At 47.5% G+C, this 15497-nt stretch overlaps 1 protein-coding gene across 1 annotated transcript in view; it reads left to right on the top strand.

Annotated features, from left to right (window-relative positions):
• The window catches only part of LOC138677456 (phospholipid scramblase 2-like), a 74730-nt gene that overhangs the window by 48627 nt on the left and 10606 nt on the right, over positions 1-15497 (top strand). Inside the window, exons 3-6 of the mRNA XM_069767612.1 lie at positions 1928-2094; positions 5498-5525; positions 6529-6710; positions 6969-7130. Coding sequence (XP_069623713.1) covers positions 1928-2094; positions 5498-5525; positions 6529-6710; positions 6969-7130 — 539 coding nt within the window. The remainder of the gene's footprint in view (positions 1-1927; positions 2095-5497; positions 5526-6528; positions 6711-6968; positions 7131-15497) is intronic.

Consider the following 15497-nt stretch of genomic DNA (forward strand, 5'->3'; position numbering starts at 1 on the left):
CTATCAGTTTAATTACACACAGCTGGATTCCAATGAAGGAGTAGAACCATCTCAAGGAGGATCACAAGGAAATGGACAGCATGTGACTTATATATGAGTGTCTGAGCAAAGGGGCTGAATACTTATGACCATGTGATATTTCAGTTTTTCTTTTTTATTAAATTTGCTAAAATTTCTACATTTCTGTTTTTTTTTCAGTCAAGATGGGGTGCAGAGTGTACATTAATGAGAAAAAAAAAATAACTTTTTTTAAATTTACTAAATGGCTGCAATGAAACAAAGAGTGAAATATTTAAAGGGGTCTGAATACTTTCCGTACCCACTTTATATAGGTGTTAAAGTACTTGTAACTATCACGCTAGTCAGTACTCGTGGACAAGTCATGAGTTGGTTAAGAGCCTATTATGCACTATACAGTAGTCAAGAGGACCGGGGTCAGATACCAAAAGGGCTCATCATAAACAAAAGAGGTAAGGCAAAGGTGTAGCCAGGTCACAGTCCGAAGGTCAGAATTCCAGGAAGGTAGCGAATCAAGACAAAGGGGCTAGGGAAAGGGATGGTGAGAGGCAAGGTCCAAGGTAAGACAGAAATAGATCAGAGACAGAACACTGAAGAACAAGGCAAACATGCACCACTGAGCTAAGGCTACTACTGGCAGTAATCAGAGGTAGACAGCCAGTTAAATAGCCAGGGAATCACTTAGAACAGGTGACACCTGTAGGAAACCCCGCAATCCCTGCCCCAGATTGGGCGACTGGACTGTCACTCACAACAGTGACAGCTCATCACGCCCTACTGTCTGATTGGTTGACTAAGTTACCATTTACCACACTGGGGGTAGGAATCGTGACAGTAACCCTATTTACGGGTGGGTCATACTGATTGTGACTGCTTAAACCTTGGGTTTTTGGTGTGAGTTTCACTTCTGAAGGGGCCAACATCCTATGGGAAAGGTGATTAAACTGAATAAAAATGATGGCTGAAGTGTTGCTGCCAATCCATTAAATAGATGCATCAATCCTTAGGATTTTATTAATGATCCTTTATTTGTGAAAGTCTACATTGGTTACAAGTTTTGAGGACACGATGCTCTTCTGTAGACTAGTTAGGTCTTATGTATTTGTTGGAGCTTGATTTTCTTCTAATTGCTAATTCATAGGAAAACCATGAAACGTCCATCTTGTTAAAAAACCTGAAAGTGAACACATTATGGAAGAACCTGACGATATTCATGCAATAGAAGAACCTACATAGCGACTTTATTTCTTTTTTTTTTTGTGGAGGCAGCTTCCTACCCTTCTTGTCTGTATTTACCAACATTTTCAATAAAAACACAGAACAATATTTTAACAGAACAATCTAGAGAGATTAATCTCAAATGAAGACACCTGGAGATGTATATCTCGTGGAAGAGCCTGGAGATACCTGTCTCGTAGAAGGACATAGAAATGTCCATCTCATAGAAGGATTTGGAGTTGTCCATCTTATAAAGGGTCCTGGAGATGTCTGTCTTGTAGAAGTCCCTCAAAATAACCATCTCGTAGACGGGCCTGAAAATGTCCATCTTCTAGAAGGGATTGAAGATGTCAATCTTGTAGAAGGACCGAGAGATGTCCATTTTATGGAAGGACCTGGAGAGGTCTATCTAATATAATTGTTATTAGGGACAGAAGATTCTTATCTATTTTACAGAGTAAATTGATCTAAATAGAAGAAGGTTTGGTCATGTGAGGACCCAGCACAGAAGAATAAGTCTTTTTTAAGTACTGGACACCATTGACATATGGAAGGTTTCACTTTGATGGCACAATAAGAAAATAACTTTACAGAACATACTGAGAATGTAGAGCATTAACCATTGCAGAATACGGGTTTATGACCATTCAGGTTTCCAAAATTTCACATTGAGTCTCCAAACTCTTTGCAGATTTATCACCACTTCAGACTAGCCCTCTTGAAGATGAGCCTCCAAGCTATAATCTCATTGCACCGTATGCACCCCCGAGTACAAGTGCACCATCTGCCCCACCAAGTTATCAAGTAGACACTCCAATATTGAAAGGGCTTCCCCCCGGCATGGAGCAACTTCTCCAGGTAAGTCATCTGTCACATCTGTCTAGAAGTCTCTGTCTTGTGTGTGCTCCCATAGTGTCTTCCATGAGCAGCTGTAGAACAGAGTTGATCTCTGAGGAGTCCAACTATGTCCTCAGGTGACTGGAGAAAAACACTGACATCTGCTTGTGTGCTTTTACTGTCTTCCCAGCATGTGTATCTCCTTTCCCATTCCTGTCTCTTCTATCTCCCCTGCCTGTATTCTTTATTTGCCTCCTGTGTCTTATTTGCCCTTCTGTTTTATCTGCCTTTCTACCATGCCTGCTCATCCTGTCTCTCTTCCTCCTGCTTGTCTCATCCCTCTCTGTCCTATTCCTGACCTTTATCCACAGAATATTTGTAGCCTGTCTACAAATCTTTCTCCCCTTTCTGCCTCATTTATTTACCTTCCTTGCTTGTCCATGTACAGTGTCTTCCAAGACTTTCTCCTTTTTCTTTCCATTCTGACCTCTTTATATCTCCCCAGCCCATCTGCTCCTCCCGTCTCCCCAGCCCGTCTTCTCCTCCCATCTCCCCAGCCCGTCTTCTCCTCCTGTCTCCCCAGCCCGTCTTCTCCTCCTGTCTCCCCAGCCCGTCTTCTCCTCCCATCTCCCCAGCCCGTCTGCTCCTCCCGTCTCCCCAGCCCGTCTGCTCCTCCCGTCTCCCCAGCCCATCTGCTCCTCCCATCTCCCCAGCCCATCTGCTCCTACCGTCTCCCCAGCCCGTCTTCTCCTCCCATCTCCCCAGCCCGTCTTCTCCTCCCGTCTCCCCAGCCCGTCTTCTCCTCCCGTCTCCCCAGCCCGTCTTCTCCTCTCGTCTCCCCAGCCCATCTTCTCCTCTTGTCTCCCCAGCCCATCTGCTCCTCCCGTTTCCCCAGCCTGTCTTCTCCTCCTGTCTCCCCAGCCCGTCTTCTCCTCCCGTTTCCCCAGCCCATCTTCTCCTCCCATCTCTCCTGCCTGTCTTCTCCTCCCGTCTCCCCAGCCCATCTTCTCCTCTCGTCTCCCCAGCCCATCTTCTCCTCCCTTCTCCCCAGCCCTTCTTCTCCTCTCGTCTCCCCCGCCCGTCTTCTCCGCCCGTCTTCTCCTCCCGTCTCCCCAGCCCGTCTTCTCCTCCCGTCTCCCCAGCCCGTCTTCTCCTCCCGTCTCCCCAGCCCGTCTTCCCCTCCCGTCTCCCCAGCCCATCTTCTCCTCCCTTCTCCCCAGCCCTTCTTCTCCTCTCGTCTCCCCCGCCCGTCTTCTCCGCCCGTCTTCTCCTCCCGTCTCCCCAGCCCGTCTTCTCCTCCCGTCTCCCCAGCCCGTCTTCCCCTCCCGTCTCCCCAGCCCGTCTTCCCCTCCCGTCTCCCCAGCCCGTCTTCTCCTCCCGTCTCCCCAGCCCGTCTTCCCCTCCCGTCTCCCCAGCCCGTCTTCCCCTCTCGTCTCCCCAGCCTGTCTTCTCCTTTCTCCCCAGCCCGTCTTCTCCTCCCGTCTCCCCAGCCCGTCTTCTCCTCCCGTCTCCCCAGCCCGTCTTCTCCTCTCATCTCCCCAGCCTGTCTTCTCCTTTCTCCCCAGCCCGTCTTCTCCTCCCGTCTCCCCAGCCCGTCTTCTCCTCCCGTCTCCCCAGCCCGTCTTCTCCTCCCGTCTCCCCAGCCCGTCTTCTCCTCTCGTCTCCCCAGCCCATCTTCTCCTCTTGTCTCCCCAGCCCATCTGCTCCTCCCGTTTCCCCAGCCTGTCTTCTCCTCCCGTTTCCCCAGCCCATATTCTCCTCCCATCTTTCCTGCCTGTCTTCTCCTCCCATCTCCCCAGCCCATCTTCTCCTCCCGTCTCCCCAGCCCATCTTCTCCTCCCTTCTCCCCAGCCCTTCTTCTCCTCTCGTCTCCCCCGCCCGTCTTCTCAGCCCGTCTTCTCCTCCCGTCTCCCCAGCCCGTCTTCTCCTCCCGTCTCCCCAGCCCGTCTTCCCCTCCCGTCTCCCCAGCCCGTCTTCTCCTCTCGTCTCCCCAGCCCGTCTTCTCCTCTTGTCTCCCCAGCCTGTCTTCTCCTTTCTCCCCAGCCCGTCTTCTCCTCTCGTCTCCCCAGCCTATCTTCTCCTTTCTCCCCAGCCCGTCTTCTCCTCCCGTCTCCCCAGCCCGTCTTCTCCTCCCGTCTCCCCAGCCCGTCTTCTCCTCCCGTCTCCCCAGCCCGTCTTCTCCTCTCGTCTCCCCAGCCCGTCTTCTCCTCTTGTCTCCCCAGCCTGTCTTCTCCTTTCTCCCCAGCCCGTCTTCTCCCATCTCTCCACCCTGTCTTCTCGTCTCCCCAGCCCGTCTTCTCTTCCCGTCTCCCCAGCCTGTCTTCTCCTCCAGTCTCCCCAGCCCGTCTTCCCCTCCCGTCTCCCCAGCCCGTCTTTTCCCGTCTCCCCAGCCCGTCTTCTCCTCCCGTCTCCCCAGCCCGTCTTCTCCTCTTGTCTCCCCAGCCCATCTGCTCCTCCCGTTTCCCCAGCCCGTCTTCTCCTCTCGTCTCCCCAGCCTGTCTTCTCCTTTCTCCCCAGCCCGTCTTCTCCTCCCGTCTCCCCAGCCCGTCTTCTCCTCCCGTCTCCCCAGCCCGTCTTCTCCTCTCGTCTCCCCAGCCCATCTTCTCCTCTTGTCTCCCCAGCCCATCTGCTCCTCCCGTTTCCCCAGCCTGTCTTCTCCTCCTGTCTCCCCAGCCCGTCTTCTCCTCCCGTTTCCCCAGCCCATATTCTCCTCCCATCTTTCCTGCCTGTCTTCTCCTCCCATCTCCCCAGCCCATCTTCTCCTCCCGTCTCCCCAGCCCATCTTCTCCTCCCTTCTCCCCAGCCCTTCTTCTCCTCTCGTCTCCCCCGCCCGTCTTCTCCGCCCGTCTTCTCCTCCCGTCTCCCCAGCCCGTCTTCTCCTCCCGTCTCCCCAGCCTGTCTTCCCCTCCCGTCTCCCCAGCCCGTCTTCTCCCGTCTCCCCAGCCCGTCTTCTCCTCTCGTCTCCCCAGCCTGTCTTCTCCTTTCTCCCCAGCCCGTCTTCTCCTCCCGTCTCCCCAGCCCGTCTTCTCCTCCCGTCTCCCCAGCCCGTCTTCTCCTCCCGTCTCCCCAGCCCGTCTTCTCCTCTCGTCTCCCCAGCCCGTCTTCTCCTCTTGTCTCCCCAGCCTGTCTTCTCCTTTCTCCCCAGCCCGTCTTCTCCCATCTCTCCACCCTGTCTTCTCGTCTCCCCAGCCCGTCTTCTCTTCCCGTCTCCCCAGCCTGTCTTCTCCTCCAGTCTCCCCAGCCTGTCTTCTCCTCCTTTCTCCCGAGACTGTCTTCTCCTCCTTTCTCTCCAACCTGTCTGCTCCTCCCATCTCTCCAGCCTGTCTTCTCCCATCTCTCCAGCCTGTCCTTTCAGCTGTGATATCAGTCATCCATATGTCCACCTTGTGTAGAGTCATCAATAATGTTGAGTTTTCTGTTTCAGATTAACCAGCTAACCGTGAAAGAGAAATGTAAGAAAATTATATTTATATATATATGTATCCAAAATGGTCATGTTCTATATCCTGTGTCCTCTGTGTGAATACAGGGAAATTATCCTATCCTAGTCCCTGGTGGTTAATTATTTAGATATGCATTCCTTAGTTTTGGTTTATTGCTCCAGTCCCAGATGTATAGTGGTTTAATGTAATGGTCAATGGTGTCTAAAGGTTTAATCCGATAATCCTTGGTGTCCTGTGGTTTGAAGTTTAGTCCTGCAGTCTAGTGTTATGTTCCTTGGTGTCCTGTGGTTTGTTAGTCCTGCAGTCTATTGGGTTAGTGCCTCTCATGATTTGGATTTGTCTAGTACCCTGGTCTATGGTAGTGTTTGATGCTTTGATACCAGGCTGGTGGTCTCCATCTACATCACTAATCTCTAGAGCAGTGGCCTCCACCCTCTTACCGTAAGAGCCACATTCAGCGGTGAAAGAGGGTTCGGAGCCACATCCGGAGATGTCCTTTCGCCCAAGTGGTGACATGCAGCTCCTTTCTCCTCCACAGTAGTGACCCCCAGAGCCCCCATTATCGGCATTGTGACAACCAAAACTCCCCCACAGAAATCACATACACTTGTATCCAGCGGTTCCCACCTCGCCCGCATTCAGTATTCTTGCATCCAGCACTCCCATCACATCTGCCGAGCAGAATCATCCTATCTCCAGGGTTCCTTACCTAATTTATCTCTGCACCCCCAAGGCCAGTATCCAGATCTCCTCTTCTGTGGGAGGCTCCTCACCAATGGCACCTGGTGCTAATGCAGAAAGCTGGCAGACAGCCACACATCATGAGCCCACAAGCCACAGGTTGGGATCCTTTCTCTTGAGGAAGGACCTCTCCTGATCTGTTGTCTTCTCTGCTATGGCCGCGTGTGTGTCTTCTACAGTGGGTGCTGTCCATGAATATGGTCCTACCTATCTCATGTGAGCTGTCCTCTGAGTTCTGGTGCTGATCGATCCTTGTCTGTCTTCCCACCAGTCATGGTGTCGCAGGGTCGGAACTGCACATTTGATGTGTTGAACCATGTTGGTCAGCGAGTATTCCAGGCATTTCAGAATGTTGCATGCTGTGGACCTCTCTATGACGTGAAGATTAAGGACAACAGCGACAATGATGTCCTACAGTTGCTGGAGACCTGCAGCTGCACCTGTACCCGAGAGGTGAGGGGTACATAGACAGTGACCTGGGTGTCAGGGCACCTCACCCTCCCACACCACTAAAGTCATCCACATAACAGCCCACATGGACCAGAGATACTGAACTAACACTCCTGTTTATTACATCAGAGGGCCGAGCATTTGCTATTATCTCCTGAAGAACCACCCCACGGGGCAACACGAGATCTGGCACCTAATGAGTGGCGCCCTCTGATGGTCACAGCACCAATTACTCCTGACGCCATGTTTCTCCTCCTGTAGATGGAGGTGCACTGTCCCCCAGGATGTCCAGTTGGATTTGTCAAGGTGCATAATAACTTGATGGTGACCCACCTGTCCATCTTGAATTGCTCCAAGGAGGTGACTCTGATCATCCTGGGACCTAGATTCCAGAACAGCATCTTTGGCAATGTCACTTTTGAGGTAAGTTACATGGTATTTGATGTGTGCCCAACCCCTAGCAGGGTGATATAGACTGAAGGGAGCTGTGACCCTGTCCCCTGCAGGGTGATACAGATAGAAGGGAGCCATGAACCCGCCCCTGCAGAGCGATACAGATAGAAGAGAGCTGAGACCCCGCCCCCTGTCAGGTGATAGACAGAAGGGAGCTATGACTCCGCCCCGCAGAATGATACAGATAGAAGTGATCCCCGCCCCCGCAGAGTGATAGACTGTAGAGCGTTATGACGCCGCGCTTACAGGGTAATGCTGACAGAGAAGGAAGCTATGATCCGGCCCTGGCCCCTGAAGGGTGATAAAGACAAAAGGGAGCTATGAGTCTGCACTGTGCCCTGCAGGGTGACACTGATGGATTGAGCTATGGGCCGATGCCGGGCCCACCCCCACCTTCACCCCAACTCCTTTTAGGGTGACATGTTTCAGGAGATACAGGAAAGATATATATCTTTGTACCGTGTTAGCCAGTAGATAGAATAATAGTTGGAATTGAGAGTCCTCAGTGGTTGATACATTTTAATGGCGAACTGAAAAGATGGTAACAAATTGCAGCTTTCGAGACTACACAGGACTCTTCATCAGGCAAAGACTAATACAACATTGGAAGAATCACATATTTATACATAACACAGAACTGTCATTATGGGAGAGTGATAAACAGTTGTGTCCGTAAATATTGGAACAGTTCATAGATAAGGACTGTTAATGTTTTATTGTCCTCTGATTGAAAGTACCTGGGATCTTGTAGTCCTGATGTGAATTGGGGTCTTTATCTTGTCCGTGGTCATTATAAATGGACGGGTTTTACATTTTTTCTGGTTGCAAGGAAAGGTTCCTGCAGCTGTTGGAGAGGACACGGAGCTTCTGAAAATGATGCTTCTTAGATTTGGGGGCTGCCTAAAACACAGTAGTGGGGGGGTCTGGGAAAATGGATTGTAGTCGGCATCTTTTTGTAGTAAAGGTTGTAATTTCCGTACAGCTCCCCTTAGCACCTCCAGACTTGGATTGTAGGTGACCACTAGAGGCACCCGGTTATTTTCTTCTTTAGCTTTGTAATGTAGCAGGTGATTCCTTGATATTCTTGGGGCTCTTGTGATCTGGTTTTCAATTGTTCTTGGATGGTAGCCCTGATTCAAAAAGGTCTTTCTGAGGTTGATGGTGGAATGAAATTGATTAAACTGTATCAGGTCATCGGCTCTTATGGATTCGTCAGGCAGACAAGATACCAACTTGTTTAGTTCCTTGCAATAGTACTATGTAGGATCTGACTTCAATTTTTGATAAACTCATATCAGAAAGTCCAAGAACAGGGACATTCTACATGCTTCCCAAAATCCACAAATCTGGAAACCCAGGAAGACCAATTATTTCATGTGTGGGCACCTTACTGAGCAGGTATCTGGATGGGTAGAGGGTATTCTTAAACCCCTGGTAAAGGATACACCCAGCTTCATTCAGGACACAACTGACCTATTGAATAAACTATCAGCAATAGGTCCTCTACCAGAAGGAACCTGTTGTGAATTCTGCTTTTGAGCTCCCTCTGGTGGTAGTAGATGATAATGCAGTTGTTCCTGGGCTGCAGTCTTGGACAGGTGTATCTGCTAATTGCAGTTCTGACTGGGGTATTTAGGCTTGCAGGACTCATTAGTCCTTGCCAGATGTCAATGTTTTTTGGGATATGATGGATCTCTGTCTGGCTTCTCCTACTTGGCTGCCATTTCAGCAAAGATAAGTGTCTGTTTCTTTTTCTGTGGCACACAGGCTGTGTGCTTGTTTTTGATTGTATTCCTGCTCTGAATGTAGGATTCGCTGGTGTTGCAGATATACGTTCCACGTCTTTAGTTAGATGGAGGAAGTTTTTGTATATTCTGCTGTGGATATTTTTGAAGGGTTTTAACCCCTTCATGACCAGGGGATTTTTCGTTTTTCCGTGTTCGTTTTTCGCTCCCCTCCTTCCCAGAGCCATAACTTTTTTATTTTTCCGTCAATTTGGCCATGTGAGGGCTTATTTTTTGCGGGACGAGTTGTACTTTTGAACGACATCATTGGTTTTAGCATGTCGTGTACTAGAAAACGGGAAAAAAATTCCAAGTGCGGTGAAATTGCAAAAAAAGTGCAATCCCACATTGGTTTTTTGTTTGGCTTTTTTGCTAGGTTCACTAAATGCTAAAAATGACCTGCCATTATGATTCTCCAGGTCATTACGAGTTCATAGACACCAAACATGACTAGGTTATTTTTTATCTAAGTGGTGAAAAAAAATTCCAAACTTTGCTAAAAAAAAAAAAAAAAAAATTGCGCCATTTTCCGATACTCGTAGCGTCTCCATTTTTCGTGATCTGGGGTCGGTTGAGGGCTTATTTTTTGCGTGCCGAGATGACGTTTTTAATGATAGCATTTCGGTGCAGATACGTTCTTTTGATCGCCCGTTATTGCATTTTAATGCAATGTCGCGGCGACCAAAAAAACGTAATTCTGGCGTTTCGAGTTTTTTTCCCGCTACGCTGTTTAGCGATCAGGTTAATACTTTTTTTTATTTGATAGATCGGGCAATTCTGAGCGCGGCGATACCAAATATGCGTAGATTTGATATTTTTTTTATTGATTTATTTTGATTGGGGCGAAAGGGGGGTGATTTAAACTTTTATGTTTTTTTTATTTTTTTCACATTTTTTTAAACTTTTTTTTTTAACTTTTGCCATGCTTCAATAGCCTCCATGAGAGGCTAGAAGCAGGCACAAGCCGATCGGCTCTGCTACATAGCAGCGATCTGCTGATCGCTGCTATGTAGCAGAATTGCACGTGTGCTGTGAGCGCCGACCACAGGGTGGCGCTCACAGCGACGGGCAATCAGTAACCATAGAGGTCTCAAGGACCTCTATGGCTACAATGGAGACGCATCGCCGACCCCCGGACATGTGACGGGGGTCGGCGATGACGTCATTTCCGGCCGCCCGGCCGGAAGCGGTAGTTAAATGCCGCTGTCTGCGTTTGACAGCGGCATTTAACTAGTTAATAGGTGCGGGCAGATCGCGATTCTGCCCGCGCCTATTACGGGCACATGTCAGCTGTTCAAAACAGCTGACATGTCCCGGCTTTGGTGCGGGCTCACCGCGGAGCCCTGCATCAAAGCAGGGGAGCCGGCATCGGACGGTATAGTACGTCCGATGCCGGTAAGGGGTTAATACTGACCGCACAGAACTCTGTCCTATCCTGTCCTATTTTAGCTAGAGTGGCCTCTTGTGCTAAATCCTGTTTTTCTGCCTGTGTATGTTTTTTCCTCTCTCCGACTCACCGCCAATATTCGTGGGGGGCTGTCTATCCTTTGGGGTTCTGCTCTGAGGCAAGATAGTATTCCTATTTCCATCTTTAGGGGTATTTAGTCCTCCGGCTGTGACGAGGTGTCTAGGATTGGTTAGGTACACTCCACGGCTACTTCTAGTTGCGGTGTTAAGATCAGGATTTGCGGTCAGTATAGTCACCACCTACTCCAGTGAAAGTTTTCATGCTGCTCCAAGGTCACCGGATCATAACAGTACAACTGGCCCATAATGAGTTAAATGCCTCTCAGAAGAAGGGAAAAAAGGTGTTGAGCCATTTTTTTTCTTCAATCTGCTTTCTGTTCTCTTCCCTCTTAATCTCTGGGTGGCTGAGGAGCTTTGTGCTAGCATGAATGTTCAGGAAATAGCTTCTCGTGTAGACCAGCTTGCTGCTAGGGTTCAGGGTATTTCAGATTATATTGTTCAGACTCCTGCTTTAGAACCGAAGATTCCTACTCCTGATTTGTTTTCTGGTGACAGGTCCAAATTTTTGAGTTTTAAACAACTGTAAACTGTTTTTTGCTCTGAGACCTCGATCCTCCGGTGATTCCATTCAGCAGGTAAAAATCGTAATCTCCCTGCTGCGTGGCGACCCGCAGGATTGGGCGTTTTCCCTGGAATCTGGGAATCTGGCTTTGCTTAATATAGACTCCTTTTTTCAGGCTTTGGGATTATTATATGATGAACCTAATTCTGTGGATCAAGCTGAGAAGACCTTGTTGGCCCTGTCTCAGGGTCAAGAGGCGGCAGAATTGTATTGTCAGAAATTCAGAAAATGGTCTGTGTTGACTAAATGGAATAATGATGCTTTGGCAGCAATTTTCAGAAGGGGTCTTTCTGAATCCGTTAAAGATGTCATGGTGGGGTTTCCCACGCCTTCTGGTCTGAGTGATTCTATGTCTCTGGCCATTCAGATTGACCGGTGCTTGCGGGAGCGCAGAACTGTGCGCGCTGTGGCGTTGTCCTCAGAGCGGATTCCTGAGCCAATGCAGTGTGATAGAATTCTGTCTAGAACGTAACGACAAGGATTCAGACGTCAGAATAGGTTGTGTTATTATTGTGGCGACGCTTCTCATGTCATTTCAGTCTGTCCTAAGCGGACAAAGAGGATCGCCAGTTCAATTACCATCAGTACTGTACAACCTAAATTTCTGTTATCTGTGTCCTTGATCTGCTCATTGTCATCAGTTTCTGTCATGGCGTTTGTGGATTCAGGCGCCGCCTTGAACTAAATGGACTTTGGGTTTGCCAGGCGTTGTGGTTTTTCCTTGCAGCCTTTGCAGAACCCTATTCCTTTAAGGGGCATTGATGCTACACCCTTGGCTAAAAATAAGCCCCAGTTTTGGACGCATGGCGCCAGCCCATCAGGAAGATTGTCGATTTTTGGTGTTGCATAACTTGCATGATGTTATCGTGCTGGGTTTTCCGTGGTTGCAGGTACATAATCCTGTGTTGGATTGGAAGTCCATGTCTGTGACTAGTTGGGGTTGTCAGGGGGTTCATAATGATGTTCCTTTGATGTCAATCTCCTCTTCTTCCTCTTCTGAAATTCCAGAGTTTTTGTCTGATTTTCAGGATGTATTCGATGAGCCCAAGTCCAGTTTTCTTCCACCGTACAGGGACTGCGATTGTAACATAGTAACATAGTAACATAGTTAGTAAGGCAGAAAAAAGACATTTGTCCATCCAGTTCAGCCTATATTCCATCATAATAAATCCCCAGATCTACGTCCTTCTACAGAACCTAATAATTGTATGATACAATATTGTTCTGCTCCAGGAAGACATCCAGGCCTCTCTTGAACCCCTCGACTGAGTTCGCCATCACCACCTCCTCTGGCAAGCAATTCCAGATTCTCACTGCCCTAACAGTAAAGAATCCTCTTCTATGTTGGTGGAAAAACCTTCTCTCCTCCAGACGCAAAGAATGCCCCCTTGTGCCCGTCACCTTCCTTGGTATAAACAGATCCTCAGCGAGATATTTGTATTGTCCCCTTATATACTTATACATGGTTATTAGATCGCCCCTCAGTCGTCTTTTTTCTAGACTAAATAATCCTAATTTCGCTAATCTATCTGGGTATTGTAGTTCTCCCATCCCCTTTATTAATTTTGTTGCCCTCCTTTGTACTCTCTCTAGTTCCATTATATCCTTCCTGAGCACCGGTGCCCAAAACTGGACACAGTACTCCATGTGCGGTCTAACTAGGGATTTGTACAGAGGCAGTATAATGCTCTCATCATGTGTATCCAGACCTCTTTTAATGCACCCCATGATCCTGTTTGCCTTGGCAGCTGCTGCCTGGCACTGGCTGCTCCAGGTAAGTTTATCATTAACTAGGATCCCCAAGTCCTTCTCCCTGTCAGATTTACCCAGTGGTTTCCCATTCAGTGTGTAATGGTGATATTGATTCCTTCTTCCCATGTGTATAACCTTACATTTATCATTGTTAAACCTCATCTGCCACCTTTCAGCCCAAGTTTCCAACTTATCCAGATCCATCTGTAGCAGAATACTATCTTCTCTTGTATTAACTGCTTTACATAGTTTTGTATCATCTGCAAATATTGATATTTTACTGTGTAAACCTTCTACCAGATCATTAATGAATATGTTGAAGAGAACAGGTCCCAATACTGACCCCTGCGGTACCCCACTGGTCACAGCGACCCAGTTAGAGACTATACCATTTATAACCACCCTCTGCTTTCTATCACTAAGCCAGTTACTAACCCATTTACACACATTTTCCCCCAGACCAAGCATTCTCATTTTGTGTACCAACCTCTTGTGCGGCACGGTATCAAACGCTTTGGAAAAATCGAGATATACCACGTCCAATGACTCACCGTGGTCCAGCCTATAGCTTACCTCTTCATAAAAACTGATTAGATTGGTTTGACAGGAGCGATTTCTCATAAACCCATGCTGATATGGAGTTACACAGTTATTCTCATTGAGATAATCCAGAATAACATCCCTCAGAAACCCTTCAAATATTTTACCAACAATAGAGGTTAGACTTACTGGCCTATAATTTCCAGGTTCACTTTTAGAGCCCTTTTTGAATATTGGCACCACATTTGCTATGCGCCAGTCCTGCGGAACAGACCCTGTCGCTATAGAGTCCCTAAAAATAAGAAATAATGGTTTATCTATTACATTACTTAGTTCTCTTAGTACTCGTGGGTGTATGCCATCCGGACCCGGAGATTTATCTATTTTAATCTTATTTAGCCGATTTCGCACCTCTTCTTGGGTTAGATTGGTGACCCTTAATATAGGGTTTTCATTGTTTCTTGGGATTTCACCTAGCATTTCATTTTCCACCGTGAATACCGTGGAGAAGAAGGTGTTTAATATGTTAGCTTTTTCCTCGTCATCTACAACCATTCTTTCCTCACTATTTTTTAAGGGGCCTACATTTTCAGTTTTTATTCTTTTACTATTGATATAGTTGAAGAACAGTTTGGGATTAGTTTTACTCTCCTTAGCAATGTGCTTCTCTGTTTCCTTTTTGGCAGCTTTAATTAGTTTTTTAGATAAAGTATTTTTCTCCCTATAGTTTTTTAGAGCTTCAATGGTGCCATCCTGCTTTAGTAGTGCAAATGCTTTCTTTTTACTGTTAATTGCCTGTCTTACTTCTTTGTTTAGCCACATTGGGTTTTTCCTATTTCTAGTCCTTTTATTCCCACAAGGTATAAACCGCTTACACTGCCTATTTAGGATGTTCTTAAACATTTCCCATTTATTATCTGTATTCTTATTTCTGAGGATATTGTCCCAGTCTACCAGATTAAGGGCATCTCTAAGCTGGTCAAACTTTGCCTTCCTAAAGTTCAGTGTTTTTGTGACTCCCTGACAAGTGCCCCTAGTGAAAGACAGGTGAAACTGCACAATATTGTGGTCGCTATTTCCTAGATGCCCGACCACCTGCAGATTTGTTATTCTGTCAGGTCTATTAGATAGTATTAGGTCTAAAAGTGCTGCTCCTCTGGTTGGATTCTGCACCAATTGTGAAAGATAATTTTTCTTGGTTATTAGCAGAAACCTGTTGCCTTTATGGGTTTCACAGGTTTCACTTTCCCAGTTAATATCCGGGTAGTTAAAGTCCCCCATAACCAGGACCTCATTATGGGTTGCAGCTTCATCTATCTGCTTTAGAAGTAGACTTTCCATGGTTTCTGTTATATTTGGGGGTTTGTAACAGACCCCAATGAGAATTTTGTTACCATTTTTCCCTCCATGAATTTCGACCCATATGGACTCGAGATCCTCATTTCCTTCGCTAATATCCTCCCTTAAAGTGGACTTTAGACAAGACTTTACATAGAGACAAACCCCTCCTCCTCTCCGATTTTTACGATCCTTTCTAAACAGACTGTAACCCTGTAAGTTAACTGCCCAGTCATAGCTTTCATCTAACCATGTCTCGGTTATTCCCACTATGTCAAAGTTACCTGTAGATATTTCTGATTCTAGTTCTTCCATCTTGTTTGTCAGGCTTCTGGCGTTTGCGAGCATGCAGTTTAGAGGATTTTGTTTTGTTCCAATCTCCTCGCTGTGGATTGCTTTAGAAATGTTCTTACCTCCCATCTGAGTATGTTTTCCTGGGTCTTCTTTGTTCAAGTCTAATGTTTTTCTTCCCGTCCCCTCTTCTTCTAGTTTAACGCCATCCTGATGAGTGTAGCGAGTCTTCTGGCGAATGTGTGTTTCCCAGGTTTGTTGAGGTGTAGTCCATCTCTGGCGAGGAGTCCATCGTACCAGTAATTCACACCGTGGTCCAGGAATCCGAATCCTTGTTGTCTGCACCATCGTCTTAGCCAGTTGTTTGCATCCAGTTCCTTTACTTTCTTCCCCAACTCTTCAAAGTCTTTGCAGATTGTCGGTAGGTCTTTCCTTGCCGTGTCATTGGTGCCAACATGTATCAGAAGAAATGGGTGGACGTCCTTGGAGCTGAAGAGCTTTGGTATCCTATCGGTCACATCCTTGATCATCGCACCTGGAAGG

The sequence above is a fragment of the Ranitomeya imitator genome, chromosome 4 (genome assembly GCF_032444005.1).
Source record: "Ranitomeya imitator isolate aRanImi1 chromosome 4, aRanImi1.pri, whole genome shotgun sequence".
Taxonomy (NCBI): Eukaryota; Metazoa; Chordata; class Amphibia; order Anura; family Dendrobatidae; genus Ranitomeya; species Ranitomeya imitator.